At 52.7% G+C, this 12,065-nt stretch overlaps 1 protein-coding gene across 2 annotated transcripts; it reads right to left on the bottom strand.

Annotated features, from left to right (window-relative positions):
- Window positions 1–1,361: 1,361 nt before the first annotated feature.
- LOC111858874 (histone-arginine methyltransferase CARM1-like) lies at window positions 1,362–11,811 on the bottom strand. 2 transcript variants are annotated; one of them, XM_023841037.2, is made up of 16 exons: window positions 11,589–11,811; window positions 8,754–8,876; window positions 8,000–8,106; window positions 7,733–7,837; window positions 6,935–7,045; window positions 5,115–5,292; window positions 4,935–5,025; window positions 4,521–4,602; window positions 4,059–4,144; window positions 3,868–3,957; window positions 3,621–3,758; window positions 3,433–3,522; window positions 3,239–3,351; window positions 3,079–3,156; window positions 2,816–2,884; window positions 1,362–2,705 (listed from the first exon to the last, which is right to left on the bottom strand). In XM_023841037.2, exons 1-16 carry the CDS (start codon window positions 11,782–11,784, stop codon window positions 2,560–2,562), a joined length of 1,803 nt encoding a protein of 600 aa, XP_023696805.1. In that variant the 5' UTR covers window positions 11,785–11,811; the 3' UTR covers window positions 1,362–2,559. The 2 variants fall into 2 exon arrangements, with proteins under 2 accessions (XP_023696805.1, XP_023696803.1); XM_023841035.2 differs by having other exon boundaries at window positions 8,754–8,879; window positions 11,589–11,808.
- Between the last annotated feature and the right edge of the window lie 254 nt (window positions 11,812–12,065).

Genomic DNA, 12,065 nt, shown 5'->3' with positions numbered 1-12,065 from the left:
GATTTGTTTTTATATATTTTAGGGCAGGTCCATTGACTAAGTTGCACAACGCTTTGGTGAGCGCTTCCTGATTTTAAATGTGCTTTATAAATAAATGACTTGGCCGCCTGCTGTCTAGTCTAGCTGGCTGACCTTGCCAGCTCTACAACCGACGCACTGACAGCTATGGCCCTGCTGTTCGAGCCTCTCACCACGCTCTTGCACATTCTCACTTCTTCTCCTGGGCTTCTATCCAAACACTGGCCCTCAAGTCTCAGATGTTCGCAATGTTATTGTATGGAGATGAAATATCTCTGCACGGTAACAGACCTCACAACACTGGCCCGGGTAAGAGGCTGGATGCTAGATGGTGAACAGTGATGGAAGCTGGATGCGATTTCATTAAATCTATGGTCCTACACGTCTACTTGTGCTGTAGAAGTTATTGCTAACCCTAGCCCTTCATTTAAGACACCACTTTCTTTGGATTTAAGCCAGGAATTTTCTATATCCTCGCACTAGCAGCAAAGTCTTGGGTGGATCTCCTCCACCATCTCACTTTGACTTCTGTAAACTTGGATGCATGTGGTGAGAGACCTTGCTAGTACAACTCACTTACCTGCCAGTCAACCGGTGAAGACTGATGACCACCCTGAGAGGACTGTGTTCCCTGGTACTGATAGCCGTAGACCACCAGAGTCAAACATGGAGGACAGTTACTTAATAAAAAAATACAAGCACGCTCTGGCAGCATACCAGCTTTGGGGGGGAGGGGCACTGAGGATTATGGGTACACAGATGACTGCAGCCCCCCTCCTGAGTGGGCACAGCTGGTGCCATTTCTGATGAGGTGATAAACTGGCAGGAAGAGGTTTGCTGCCTTAAGCTGGAGCTGTGAAGTGTGATATTTCACAGTGACTCTCTAAAATCAGATTTAAAAAACAGCACATAAAACTGTTTAAGGAAGAAAATTATGAAGAAATTATGTAATTAAGGAATAAGGAATTTGTAGCCAGAAGCCCTCTGGTTAAAGGCCCCTGAGGGCCACTGACACTTTTTGATTACCGAAAATGAAAATTCTTTGTTTGGACTGCAAATGAAACAAGGCGATAGCAGGCCTGGTGATGGCAGGCTAATTGATGGCAGGCCAATTGCTGGCAGGCCTGGTGACGGCAGGCCAATTGATGGCAGGCCTGGCGACGGCAGGCCAATTGATGGCAGGCCTGGCGATGGCAGGCCAATTGATGGCAGACCTGGCGATGGCAGGCCAATTGATGGCAGGCCAATTGATGGCAGGCCAATTGATGGCTAGCGGTGGCTAGGCTACGTTCAGGAAGTTCTCCGCAGCCACAGAAACACCAGGAAATCGCCACCAATACAGATTAAATTAAAGGCCTTCTCCACAGTTTAATCTGTTCTTTTTGTCGTTTTTGTTTGTCTTTTGTGTGAAAGGGGGTGGGGGGAAAGGTAAAACTCTACAAACTAGACAAGACACTAAGTTCCTCCTAAAAAGTTTCAAAATCAAAATTAACAGAGTCCATGACCTATGACGGAAAGCAAACAAGAGACCTGCTTGTTTCTCTGTTCACAGCTGAGGCAACAAATACTGCCTTTGGGGGAGGGAGGGGGAACGAAAGGTACACACAGCGGCCTGTTGGTCTCAGAACGTAGGATAGGGAGGATGGCACAGCTGAGCCAACCAGCATCGCTCCAAAGTCTGAGGCTCAGGCCATGCTCTACACTCACCCTGCCCCCAACAGACCTCTTTGGGGTTCATTCCTCAAAATGTACAGAAAGGGGGAGGGGGCCCAGAGCTCATCTCACAACCTGCCCACATCATCCACCTAAGCAGTATGGGGAGGTGGGTTCAGTTAGAAAATGCTGGAAGTCTACAGGTGGAGAGGTGCACGTTTAGATGAGTATCACCTGCTAGACTAGCGGGAAGCTCAGCGTAGCAAAAACACACACACACACACACACACACACACAAAATGGATCATTGTGCGGCAGAACCCCGGTGTCCCGGTCCTCCGAGTCGACTAACCCACAAATCTCTGTGCAGAAACACTTTGCTTACGCAAAGTTCTGAGACGAGCAGAAGGATTCGTTCCCGGCAGAGGAACCCAAAGTGGGAGGAGCCCCACCAAACACCACGGGCAGAGTAACACTCCAGAGGACGTGACCAGCGTGAAGGTCACTGTGATGGGTTCAGGGGTGAAAGCAAGCTCACCGAATGGGGCGGCACAGTCAAGTCTGGGAGTCACACGTATGAGTATCCTGGGAATAACGAGTATCGCGTCCGGTGCAACAGTCTCTCTGTCCTTCAGCATATGGGCTGCCAATGGGCGACGGAATCATGCCAGGTCAGGTGGGCCTTGTGGGGGGGGGGGGGGCACTGTTGAAACTGATGGGAAGGTGTGGAGAAAGGAGCCTGGAGTGGGGGTGCAAAGGTGCAGAATACCGCTGAGATGACCCAAAAAAAAGGGCTCTTTTTGAAAGTCGCCAGTTTTGGTTTTCCTCTTGTTGGGAGAGGGAGGGGTCGGGGTGGGCTTTATGCACCTTGGGCAGGCTGGGGGGGCCCTAACTGCCATAGTGCATGGTGCTGCTGGGGATGGCCATGGGAGAGGCCATGGAGAGGGGTGGGCCGCCCATGGTCAGCTGGCTGTTCACTGGGTAGTGGGGGCTGTTGCTGCTGCTGCTTGGTCCTGATTGGCCAGCTGAGCTTCCTGAAAAGATGACACACACACCAGCAGATCGTCTCACACTCGGAACAGGACACCCAGGATTCAAAGCACCCCGCATGCTGGCAACCCACAGTCCGAAGGGGGCGCCATACCTTGGACGATGCCCGTGCTCATGATGGAGCCCATTCTGGAGTGGGTGTGGTTCACAATCCCCGCATTGACTGGATAGAGAGGGGGTGAGCGGAGAGAAAGTCAACAGGGTCACAGTACGGCGACAGGAAGACCAGGCCCCGCCCCATCTGTAAACTCCACCCCTTCAGTATCCAGCCTGAGAGAGCAGCCATGGTGACGCGAGCATGCGAGCCTCACCCCCCCACACCCACCCACACCCACGGCCCGGCCAGTCGGTCCCTACCCAGAGGAATGAGGTTGTTATGTGACACCGAGGAGCCACTGCCGATGACGGTGCTGAGGTCATAGGCCGCAGGCATCCCTGGGGGTAAGATGGAGGAAGGGGGTCAGTGATGGGGAGGGGTGACCAAAGGGGGGGTGGAGGCAGGGCTGACCGCGTTTACCCGAGACAGCCATGCCCTGGTTTACGCTGTAGGCCCCCGCTGTGTTCCACATGTTTTCAGACGGGGAGGTGTAGTGTGAGCCAGGAGGAGGTGCTGGACTCGCCCCTGTGTACCTGTGAGAGAAGCACAGCTGGGCGAGTCAGATAGACACGCCCCCCCACCCACACCAACCCCCAGCGGCTTGGGAGACAGACCTGAAAAAGGGGTTCTTCAGATCTAGCAGGTTGCTGGATTTTGAGCCGGTCTGGTCCACCTGGGCCACTATGCTGATGTCGTAACTCTGCCTGTCGGAGTGCAAGGGTTGGGGGGGAGGTTGGCTGGTGTCACAAGAGAGGGCATTGGGGGGGGGCATCTCTAGGGAGATGAGGCCCTGGCCCCTCACCTCTTGTTGGCGATGAGCAGCACCGTGCCGGACATGGTGTCTCCAGCCTTGGCGAAGAGGGGTGACTGCAGCAGGCAGCGCACCTGGTACCAGTGGGTGAGGGGCTCCGTTGGGGCCGTGGACAGCCAGACTGTCATCCTGCGGGGGGGGGTTAGAAGAGGGGTCAGGATCACACGGGGCAGGCAGGGATTCCCACCCCTCCCGCAGCCTTAAATCACCACACCAGCGGCTTCACATGACAACTCACACTGAACCGATGAAAGCCACGTCAAACCAGAAGGCCAGGCCGTGCACCAGGCCCGAATGGACCATGAGGAACTTGTAGGGGATCTCTATCCTTCGATGACACACAGACAGCACACTTAAGTTCAAGAAACACAGGCGAAAATGGCAAAGCAAGGCCACAGAGAAACGTTGGCAAGGGACATGGGGCCAGACCTGTGAAGATCTCCTTCCTTGGCCTCCAGGAAGTTGACAGTGTACTTCACCGACTTGGCCATCAAGATTCGGATATCGAAGGTGTCCTGGAAGAGAGAGAGAGAGGTTCCTCTGGGGCCAGCAGCCATTCGTGTTGGATCACTCACAACTTACGGATGGGAAGGAAACGAATGTCTGAAGAACATCTCAAAGCTGCCAGATAATCACCTGCTGCCAGCTACACACACAGTCATTCATGCAGATGTGCCCCCCCCCCTCCCCCGACTACATGCCCATACAAAACATCAACTTGTTTCAATATGCCCCCTTCCCTGTAACACCATAGGTCTTCTCTCCTGATTTCACCCCCGGCAAGATTAACAAAATGTGATTGGTCCTCTGGAGGGGTTGAGGTTACTCCCCCCCACCGCACCCCACCCCACCCCCCAAGCAGTTCAGGCGAAGCTTTGAGCCCCAACTCACCACGATCGGTTGCCGGAAATACTCGTCGACGGCGGCTCCCCTGAGGGCAGACAGGTCGACACCATGGAAGGACGGCTGGTACCTGGGGGCGGGGCCAGGGAGAAAAGGGAGGAGTTATAGCATCACCCATAAGTTCACAAGGGGCTGCCTGTCTGGACCGGATCTGGTTTACAAACCGGGTCTGTACCGGGAAGCCAGCCACCACCCAAGACAAGGTGAAGTGGTTAAACTGGGCACAGGACACAGGACACAGACCTCAACCCATGAAGGGAAACCCGACCGAACACCGCTTCCCGGAAAGTATCACCTGCCACTGCAGTATAATGGTATAATCCAGTGCCACCCGGTATGCTCAATAGCCACGCCCTCACAGGTCATATGCACACACAGGCCACGCCCCCCCGGTAGCCATACCAGAAGTTGGCCTTGGTGAACTGCTCCATGTAGAGCTGCTCGTCTGTGAAGGGGGCCAGGTGCACGTCGCCGATGGTGGGGAACAGGTTACCTGCACAGGTGAGGTCACATAACACCGTTACCGGCAAGTGCCACAGCAGCAAGGGGGGGTGGGGTGGGGGGTCCGGCAAGGGGCCTCACCGTTGGGTTTGAGGAACTTCTTGGCATGCAGATAGCTCTCCAGCATCCTCTCATTGAAGAGCATGTAGCCCATGGGCTCCGAGATGATGATGTCCACCTGCTCGGGGAGGGCCACCTCTTCCACCTTGCCCGGGATCACCACCACCCGGTCTGTCAGCCCGTTGCTGTTCACCAGGACCTGGGGGGGCAGGATCCGGGGGGTGGCTGAGGCTCTGAGGGACTTGCTCAGGATTTAACTGAACACACAGTTTTTCTATGAGAAAGTCACCAAGCTCATCTTACAGCCATGATTCTCCACCTTTTCAACATTAAGGCCCAGTTATCAAAGCACGTTGTCAAAGTTCTCTGGGCCACGTTAGATGGTGTTTAATAACCAAGCAACGATATTAATGTTCTATAACTCAAAAGCTTTAACAAGAAAAATCCCAAAAAAGCTGAGCGCGGCTCCAGCAGCCTCCAGTGTTCATCTCTCAATGTGTCTGGAACAGCCTGGCAAATACATATTTAAAAACTGAGCCACAGGTAGCTGTAACTGTACACATATTTACTGAATACCTAATTCCTGGACACTACGAACAGTTTCTAAACAAACTGAACTGTTCACATCGTCATATGATGATGGTCGTATGATTCGGTGTGGATGCCGTTTCCCGATTATGCCACTCACTCTTCACCCACAACAATTTACTAGAAATTTAAGACAAAATACCTTAATATTTGTTTTATGGTAATTTATTTGCCAAAAAAGTGCTGTGTCACTAGTGACCCGAACATGGTAAAATGGATTATATAGTTACGTGCCCATTTTAAGTGACCTTTGCCAACAGCGCCGGAGAGCTTTTTACCCTTAGTAAAGTTTTCTGAAAGTCCCGTGTACACAAGGGTTAAATTAGCAGAGAACGATCAAACATAAAACACTTATTACATAAGCTGTGACTTAAGTTAGATAAAGCAATAATAAAACAGGGAGCCGGCAGCTTCCGCTGCCTGGAGCCTTAATGACAGGACCTTTCTGTAAACAATCTCTGACCACAAAATAGGTAATTTGCTTATAGCTCAGCAGCGGGATCAGTATCTTCTCGCATTGTGAGTGGAAGCTTTTCCTTGTGTTTGTGGGCATATAGACAGCCACCTTGGGCCACTTCTGATTGGTGAGCATGACTGTCACACAAGAACGGCATGAATTTGTAAAACTATTCTCACAGTTTTAAACCCTCGTTCAGACGTGCTGTAAAATACATTTCCTAAATTGCGTCTTTGCGATCCTGCATCATGTTCTGCAATTAAGTCTTTGCGATTCGCTAATCGCGTTGTTTCAAACTGCGATTTCCATCTGAAATTGATAAGTGGTTAAACTATACAGTATTTACTGTCCAAATTAAACATGGTGCTGACGGCCCTTTATGGACCAATAGCCTCTCCCGATGTTAGACTCGCGGTCAACACGAGAAAGCTGGGCTGACAGCACATTAGGGTTTTCGGTTCGGGCCTGTCAATCTCAGCCAGTAGGCAGTGGGAATATCATGGAATAATCTGTATACTACTGAAAAACTGGCATCTGGACAAACATGGCCGCCCCTCCTCTAAAGCCAAGCGATTATTGTGATTGCGCTGTATAATCGCGATATGATATAGTGCAGCCCTAGAGAGCAGGACACAGAGGTATTACTACATAAAATACATTATCATTTCAGACCCATGTCTGCTGTACTGCAGAAACTACAAACCAAACAGAAATAGACGTGTTTTCTCCTCTCCTTGTGCCACCTGGATAAGCCTTCACACAGTTGTTAGGGCAGCTTCTGCGGGCGCTGGCTCACCTCAGCGTGCTGCGCCATGGTGCTGGCTTCCACCGCGTACACCTTCCGCGCTCCTGCCTGGGCCGCGAAGAAGGACAGGATACCGGAGCCGCAGCCCACGTCCAGCACCACCTGCGCCAGAGGGAAGTGTGTTTAACGCCCCGCAGTGTCCGCCCCCCAGGTGCCATCTGCTGAGATATGTGACACATACTACACCAACTTTTGCCCACCAAAACTGGAAACGCCAACTCATCTGGAAGGTCCATTTAGTCAATATCCACTGAATGGTGCTTAGAGCGCCGCCCTAGTGGCCTGGAGGGACTCAAAGACACTAAATAGCTTAAACAGCCACTAGAGAACCTCTGGCCCACAGTAAACAAGGGGTCTGTTTGAACGTCACATGCCAAGCGTGCCAACGGTCTACATCCGCATTATCATCGGTCCGTCAGGCTCGACAAACCCGAGTCATCTTCTCCTCACTTCCTTCACTGCGGCATCAGTTTTAATTAGCCACGGGGAGCAGGAACATCCCCCACATGCCGCAGTTAGGCTCACTAGGGCCCACGGCCCCATCCCACAGCGCCCCCCCCCCGACTCTCCTTTAAGACCTAACAGCCAAAGTGGTCATGTGACCTCAGGCTGAGGGGTCAAAGGCTAACTGCGACCAGCCATGTTCCCTGATGGTTCACATGGAAACAGGCCTTGTTTGGCAGTAATCAGTGTTAGGCACAGATTTCTGCTATATGACCTGCTGCTTGATTCACACATGATGGGAACCTATGGCAGACCCGCGGGCCCAGGCAGGACGGCACCCAGCACCTTGTCCTTGAAGTCAGTGTGGTTCTGAAGGATGGCCCGCTGGTACGTTCCTGTCCGGACGTAATCCTGCATCATGTTCTGCTGCTGGGAGAGGTAGCCATAAAACTGGGGACAGAGAGATGGATTACACACGGATCACACACCTTCAGTTTGCATGCAGATTAAAATGCCAACTAACTGAGGAAGGAAAAGAGCAAATCCTAAAAGGCTCAGGAATAAAAACCAGGAGACAGATACTGCTCCCAGTGGCCTGCAGGGGGCGCTCACCTGAAAGTACTGCACAGCAGAGGACTCCTCTGTCCGTTCACTGAACACGGACCTCTCCACGCTGTGTCCGCGGCTATTCTTCAGGATGTTGTAGAATGAGTTAAAGTCTGGAGAGAGTGAGAGTGTGTGGGCATCGCTTTTCAGCCACAGAAGCGTTTGAACTCGGAAATTTCAACAGAAATGCCCCCTGACGTCGGAATTTCGACTAGGAAAGTTGGAGCAACCTCTGCAACCCCAACCTCAGAATTCAAGATGGCTGCACCCTTCAGAAGTTAAAGCTGAAGTTGTATACTGTTTATTAGTAATAATGTCTTATTTGGGGTTCATTACATCAGTCACACACAGTACAGTCCAACCTCTATCTGCGGACATATTGCTACGGTGTTTGTATGCACGAAATACAGTGTAATGCGTTATCAACTGATATTGCTAACAACTGGATGGATAACTTGCCAAATTTAAGGTAGTCTGAGCTAAATGTAGGTGAATGAAGATAAAGGCCATTTAAACTGGGGTTCCTTAAATCTGACAAGTCATCCAGCCAAGCAAGAAATCTTCCTTTCTGAAACTGGTACTGCTAAATGGTTTTCCGATTCATTGTACTGGAACGTGGTTAACTGGGTGTCATTCCCAGCACCGACTTCCAACCTCTGACGTAAATGGGACGCAGAATAATTCCCGCCTAAGACCTCAGACAGCCAAGGGGGCGGGAAAAGCAGTGGCCCCGCCTGAAGGGGGCGTGGTGGAGCGTTACCTGCTGGGGATGTGAACTGCAGCAGGACACTGTTGCAGCCCAGCGTGATGATGAAGGACTGTTTGCCCACACGGCTGCACTCTGTCTGCCGTGACACCGAGCATTTGAAGAGACACGTTTCCTCTGCTGAAAGAGGGATGAGCCTGTGAGTTGGGCCAGGCCCCCCCCCCCGGCCCACCCGCATGCACCCCAGTCACATGGAAACACAAAGGCACGTTTTCGAGACAGACAAGAAGAACAGCGTTAGACAGACAATGTGCCAAGTTCTGCTTAAATAAAATGTTTTACTTGCCATTTGTACACGTATGAGAGCAGGAACACTGGCATGCATTCCCCCCCCCCCCCCCCCACATCCCAGCATGCCCTGCTTTTTTAAAACAACACACATATACATGTGAGAGTGAAGCTTGGGGTCTGAGCAGAGGGTCAGCCATCCATCCAGTGCCCCTGCAGCATTTTATTCGGGGGGGGGGGGGGTAATAACCTTTGCTCAAAGGCCCAACAGAGATGTGGCGACGCTGTCGACCCAGGGATTTGAACCGGCAACCTTCCGATCACAGACACAGAGGCCCAGCCTGTGTCTTATTTTCACAAAGAACCTATTTAAACCGAGAGACTCATTCAGGAAGGAGCACAGCTGAAGATGACCTCATGGCCTGTATCTGTAAAGCTCGAGGCGGACAGCACGCCTCTAGGGTCACGCGGCAGCCAAGCTGAGAGATACTTATGGCGTGGAGGGTTATGGGGTCGGGGGCAGCGTCATAGTGCCGTACTTCCCGTTTGGAGAGCAGAGAGAGCGGGAAACCAGACTCCGGAACACAGCAACAGTCTGAACGTCACAAAACAGCATGAAGCGCAAGCTGACCTCCGTAAGCGGACCTCCGTAGGAGTTCACATAATCATCATGAGTCAATGATGTCTCAGTGAGGCCTGGGGTCCAACCCAGGACTGGATTTTGAGAGACAACCCTAAAATGTCCACGGAACCCAGAGGAACAAAGCCAGCAGAACTGGGCTTGAAACTCAACCACTGAAAAAGGACAAGAAATGGACCAGCACACACAGTGACCTCCCACAAGACAAACTCACAAAAACGGACCTGCCTTTCCAGAATAATCCACACAGGGACGGCTACTGCTCAACCACCAAGCGAATGTGATGGACAGGGGTCAGTCGGAGGACTCAACAAACACGAGGCCGGCTGCCATCTGAGGAAGTGACACCCAGACATGTGACCGGGGTTAAAGCAGCAGGGGCGCAGAGCCTAATCAGAGGCCCAAGTTCCTCTGCTAGGAGGATCTGAAAGCAAAATGACCAAATATCAAGCCATCGCTGCAATCTGAACGCCCAGGACATCCAGGGGTAAGTTTCAGAGCAGGGAACCGCAAAGACGCAGAATTAATCGAGCACCCCCCAAAACAATACCTGTATGACAGTAGCCTTCTCGTCCCACCTCCAGCATTAACGCTCCTAAGTATTCACTTATTAACTGATCACATTTTCAAGTCACAGGTTCAGAAAACAACTTCCTAAATGTCATTTGCCTGGTGGGCTTGACATATGTGCCTCTAGCCCCGAGAAACAAGCACGCATTTCTCCCTCTGCACATTTACCATATATTTCCCGGGCTCCACCGTAAAATTATCGCACGAAAGGTGGCTGGAGGGGAAGGTTGCAGAGCAGGGCTGGCTGCCCTCTCCTAGCCGCACGTATGATCTCACGCTGAAATCTTGGGCTTTTGCGTAACTTGCGCTGCTTGCGTTTCGCAGGCGAACTGCCCCGGTCTTATATGAGATACATGCCTATAAGCGGCACCATGAGACATCCCGAAGGGGCTTACGCGGGTCTCACTCTGCGCTGGGGGGGAAACACTAATAAACACACCGCAAAAGCACAGAGACGGCGGCAACTCGTGTATAACAACTGCCGGGTTTTGATTGTTAACATCGCCGGCGGCAAGAAAAAAAAACGAAATGTCCCACATGAAGGCCTCCCTTCCCCATCTGCGCCATTCGGCGTTAAACAAAAAGCGGCTCGATCGGGAGCCGCCAAAGCGTGGGAGCCGGAGATGGGGGCGGGGGCGCCATTGTTCACTGCGGACCGAGAACCGGGGGGCGGCAGCGGGACGCGCTCATTGAGGCCGCAATGAAAAGCCGCAGGAAGATTCCATGGGCTTTTCGGAGGAGCCGCGCTGCATAGGCTGGGTGTCCGATTACCGGGCCGGCGTGGCAGATCGCAGCGGGAAATGCGTAGACACCGTGCGGCGTCAGACAGCCGCCCGGACGGCGGTGCACAGCGGCATTGCGACCCCGCTCCGAGCGGACAACGCGCGCATCCACCGCGGCTGTCAGTCCCTCCGATGCAGCGTCACACTTAACCTACACGTATCCAAAAAAGGAGAAAACTGGTTACACTGTAATTAATGCAAATCGGTCGACAAAAGTTACCCCCTCCTGGGTATCGGCGCTGCGATCCGGCATCTCCGGGCTGCAGACAACGTCCTGACCACGGCATGATCGTGGCGGGTCGCCGTACGCTATAGTTTCGGATCGGAACCGAAAGCCACCACCTGGACACGGTGCTTGTGTCAGCGATGAGGATACGGATTGTCTGACTAAGGCGCTCCGCAACGTGTACGGTCCCACCATGGAGTTTTGGGGGGAGAAAATACTGCACGTCCGAAGTTAAGCGATCGCGGGGCTACGGCGGAAGAAACGACAACAGGCAACATAAGACGACCGGGCCGCGCTGCGCGGACTGAGCGCAGATCCTAGCCGGCTTTCGGTCGCTCCTGGGCCGGCCGGGAGACTGCAGAGGAAAGCCAGGATCTACCCACCGTTGGAAAGGTTAAGCAGGGCCGCGTCCGGCGTGGTTTTCACTTCCAGCCTCAGGGGCTGCTGCTCGGAGTGCCGCTGTATCTCTCCGTTGGCATCCACGATGGAGAGGAGCCGCACGCCGGAGAACACGGACACCGCCATCTTCAACTGGGTGCAGAGCCACGGGGGCCGCACGCTCCGCACCTCTGCGCACATAAAACCCAGAGCGACTCGCTAGCGCCCCCCCGCGTCCGCGGAGCGACCCCCAAAGCCCCCCCGACGTGGGTCTGGCAGGGCAGGTACTGAATGGTGCCGCGTTTCTTTGGATCCATCTCTGGCTCCAATTAATCCGCTTTGATTTCATGTAAAAAAAATTAAGGAAATTCGGCAAAGGCGTTTTACGCTCCTACCATCTAAAGACCAAGCCACAGTTTAAAGGTAGCGGTGACTTACACAAGAACAAATCGTAAAAAATGTAAAACATACATTTAAGGCAC

The sequence above is a fragment of the Paramormyrops kingsleyae genome, chromosome 5 (genome assembly GCF_048594095.1).
Source record: "Paramormyrops kingsleyae isolate MSU_618 chromosome 5, PKINGS_0.4, whole genome shotgun sequence".
NCBI lineage: Eukaryota > Metazoa > Chordata > Actinopteri > Osteoglossiformes > Mormyridae > Paramormyrops > Paramormyrops kingsleyae.
Note: the sequence above shows the minus strand (reverse complement) of the source record. Positions and strands in the feature narration are given on the sequence as shown.

Coding starts and splice junctions, on each gene's coding strand:
- LOC111858874 (XM_023841035.2), bottom strand. CDS start 11,784: ATGTGCGCAGAGGTGCGGAGCGTGCGGCCCCCGTGGCTCTGCACCCAG. Junction 3,523..3,620: donor CTGCTCATCGCCAACAAGAG/GTGAGGGGCCAG, acceptor GCACTCCGACAG/GCAGAGTTACGACATCAGCA. Junction 2,885..3,078: donor TAACAACCTCATTCCTCTGG/GTAGGGACCGAC, acceptor CTCTCTATCCAG/TCAATGCGGGGATTGTGAAC.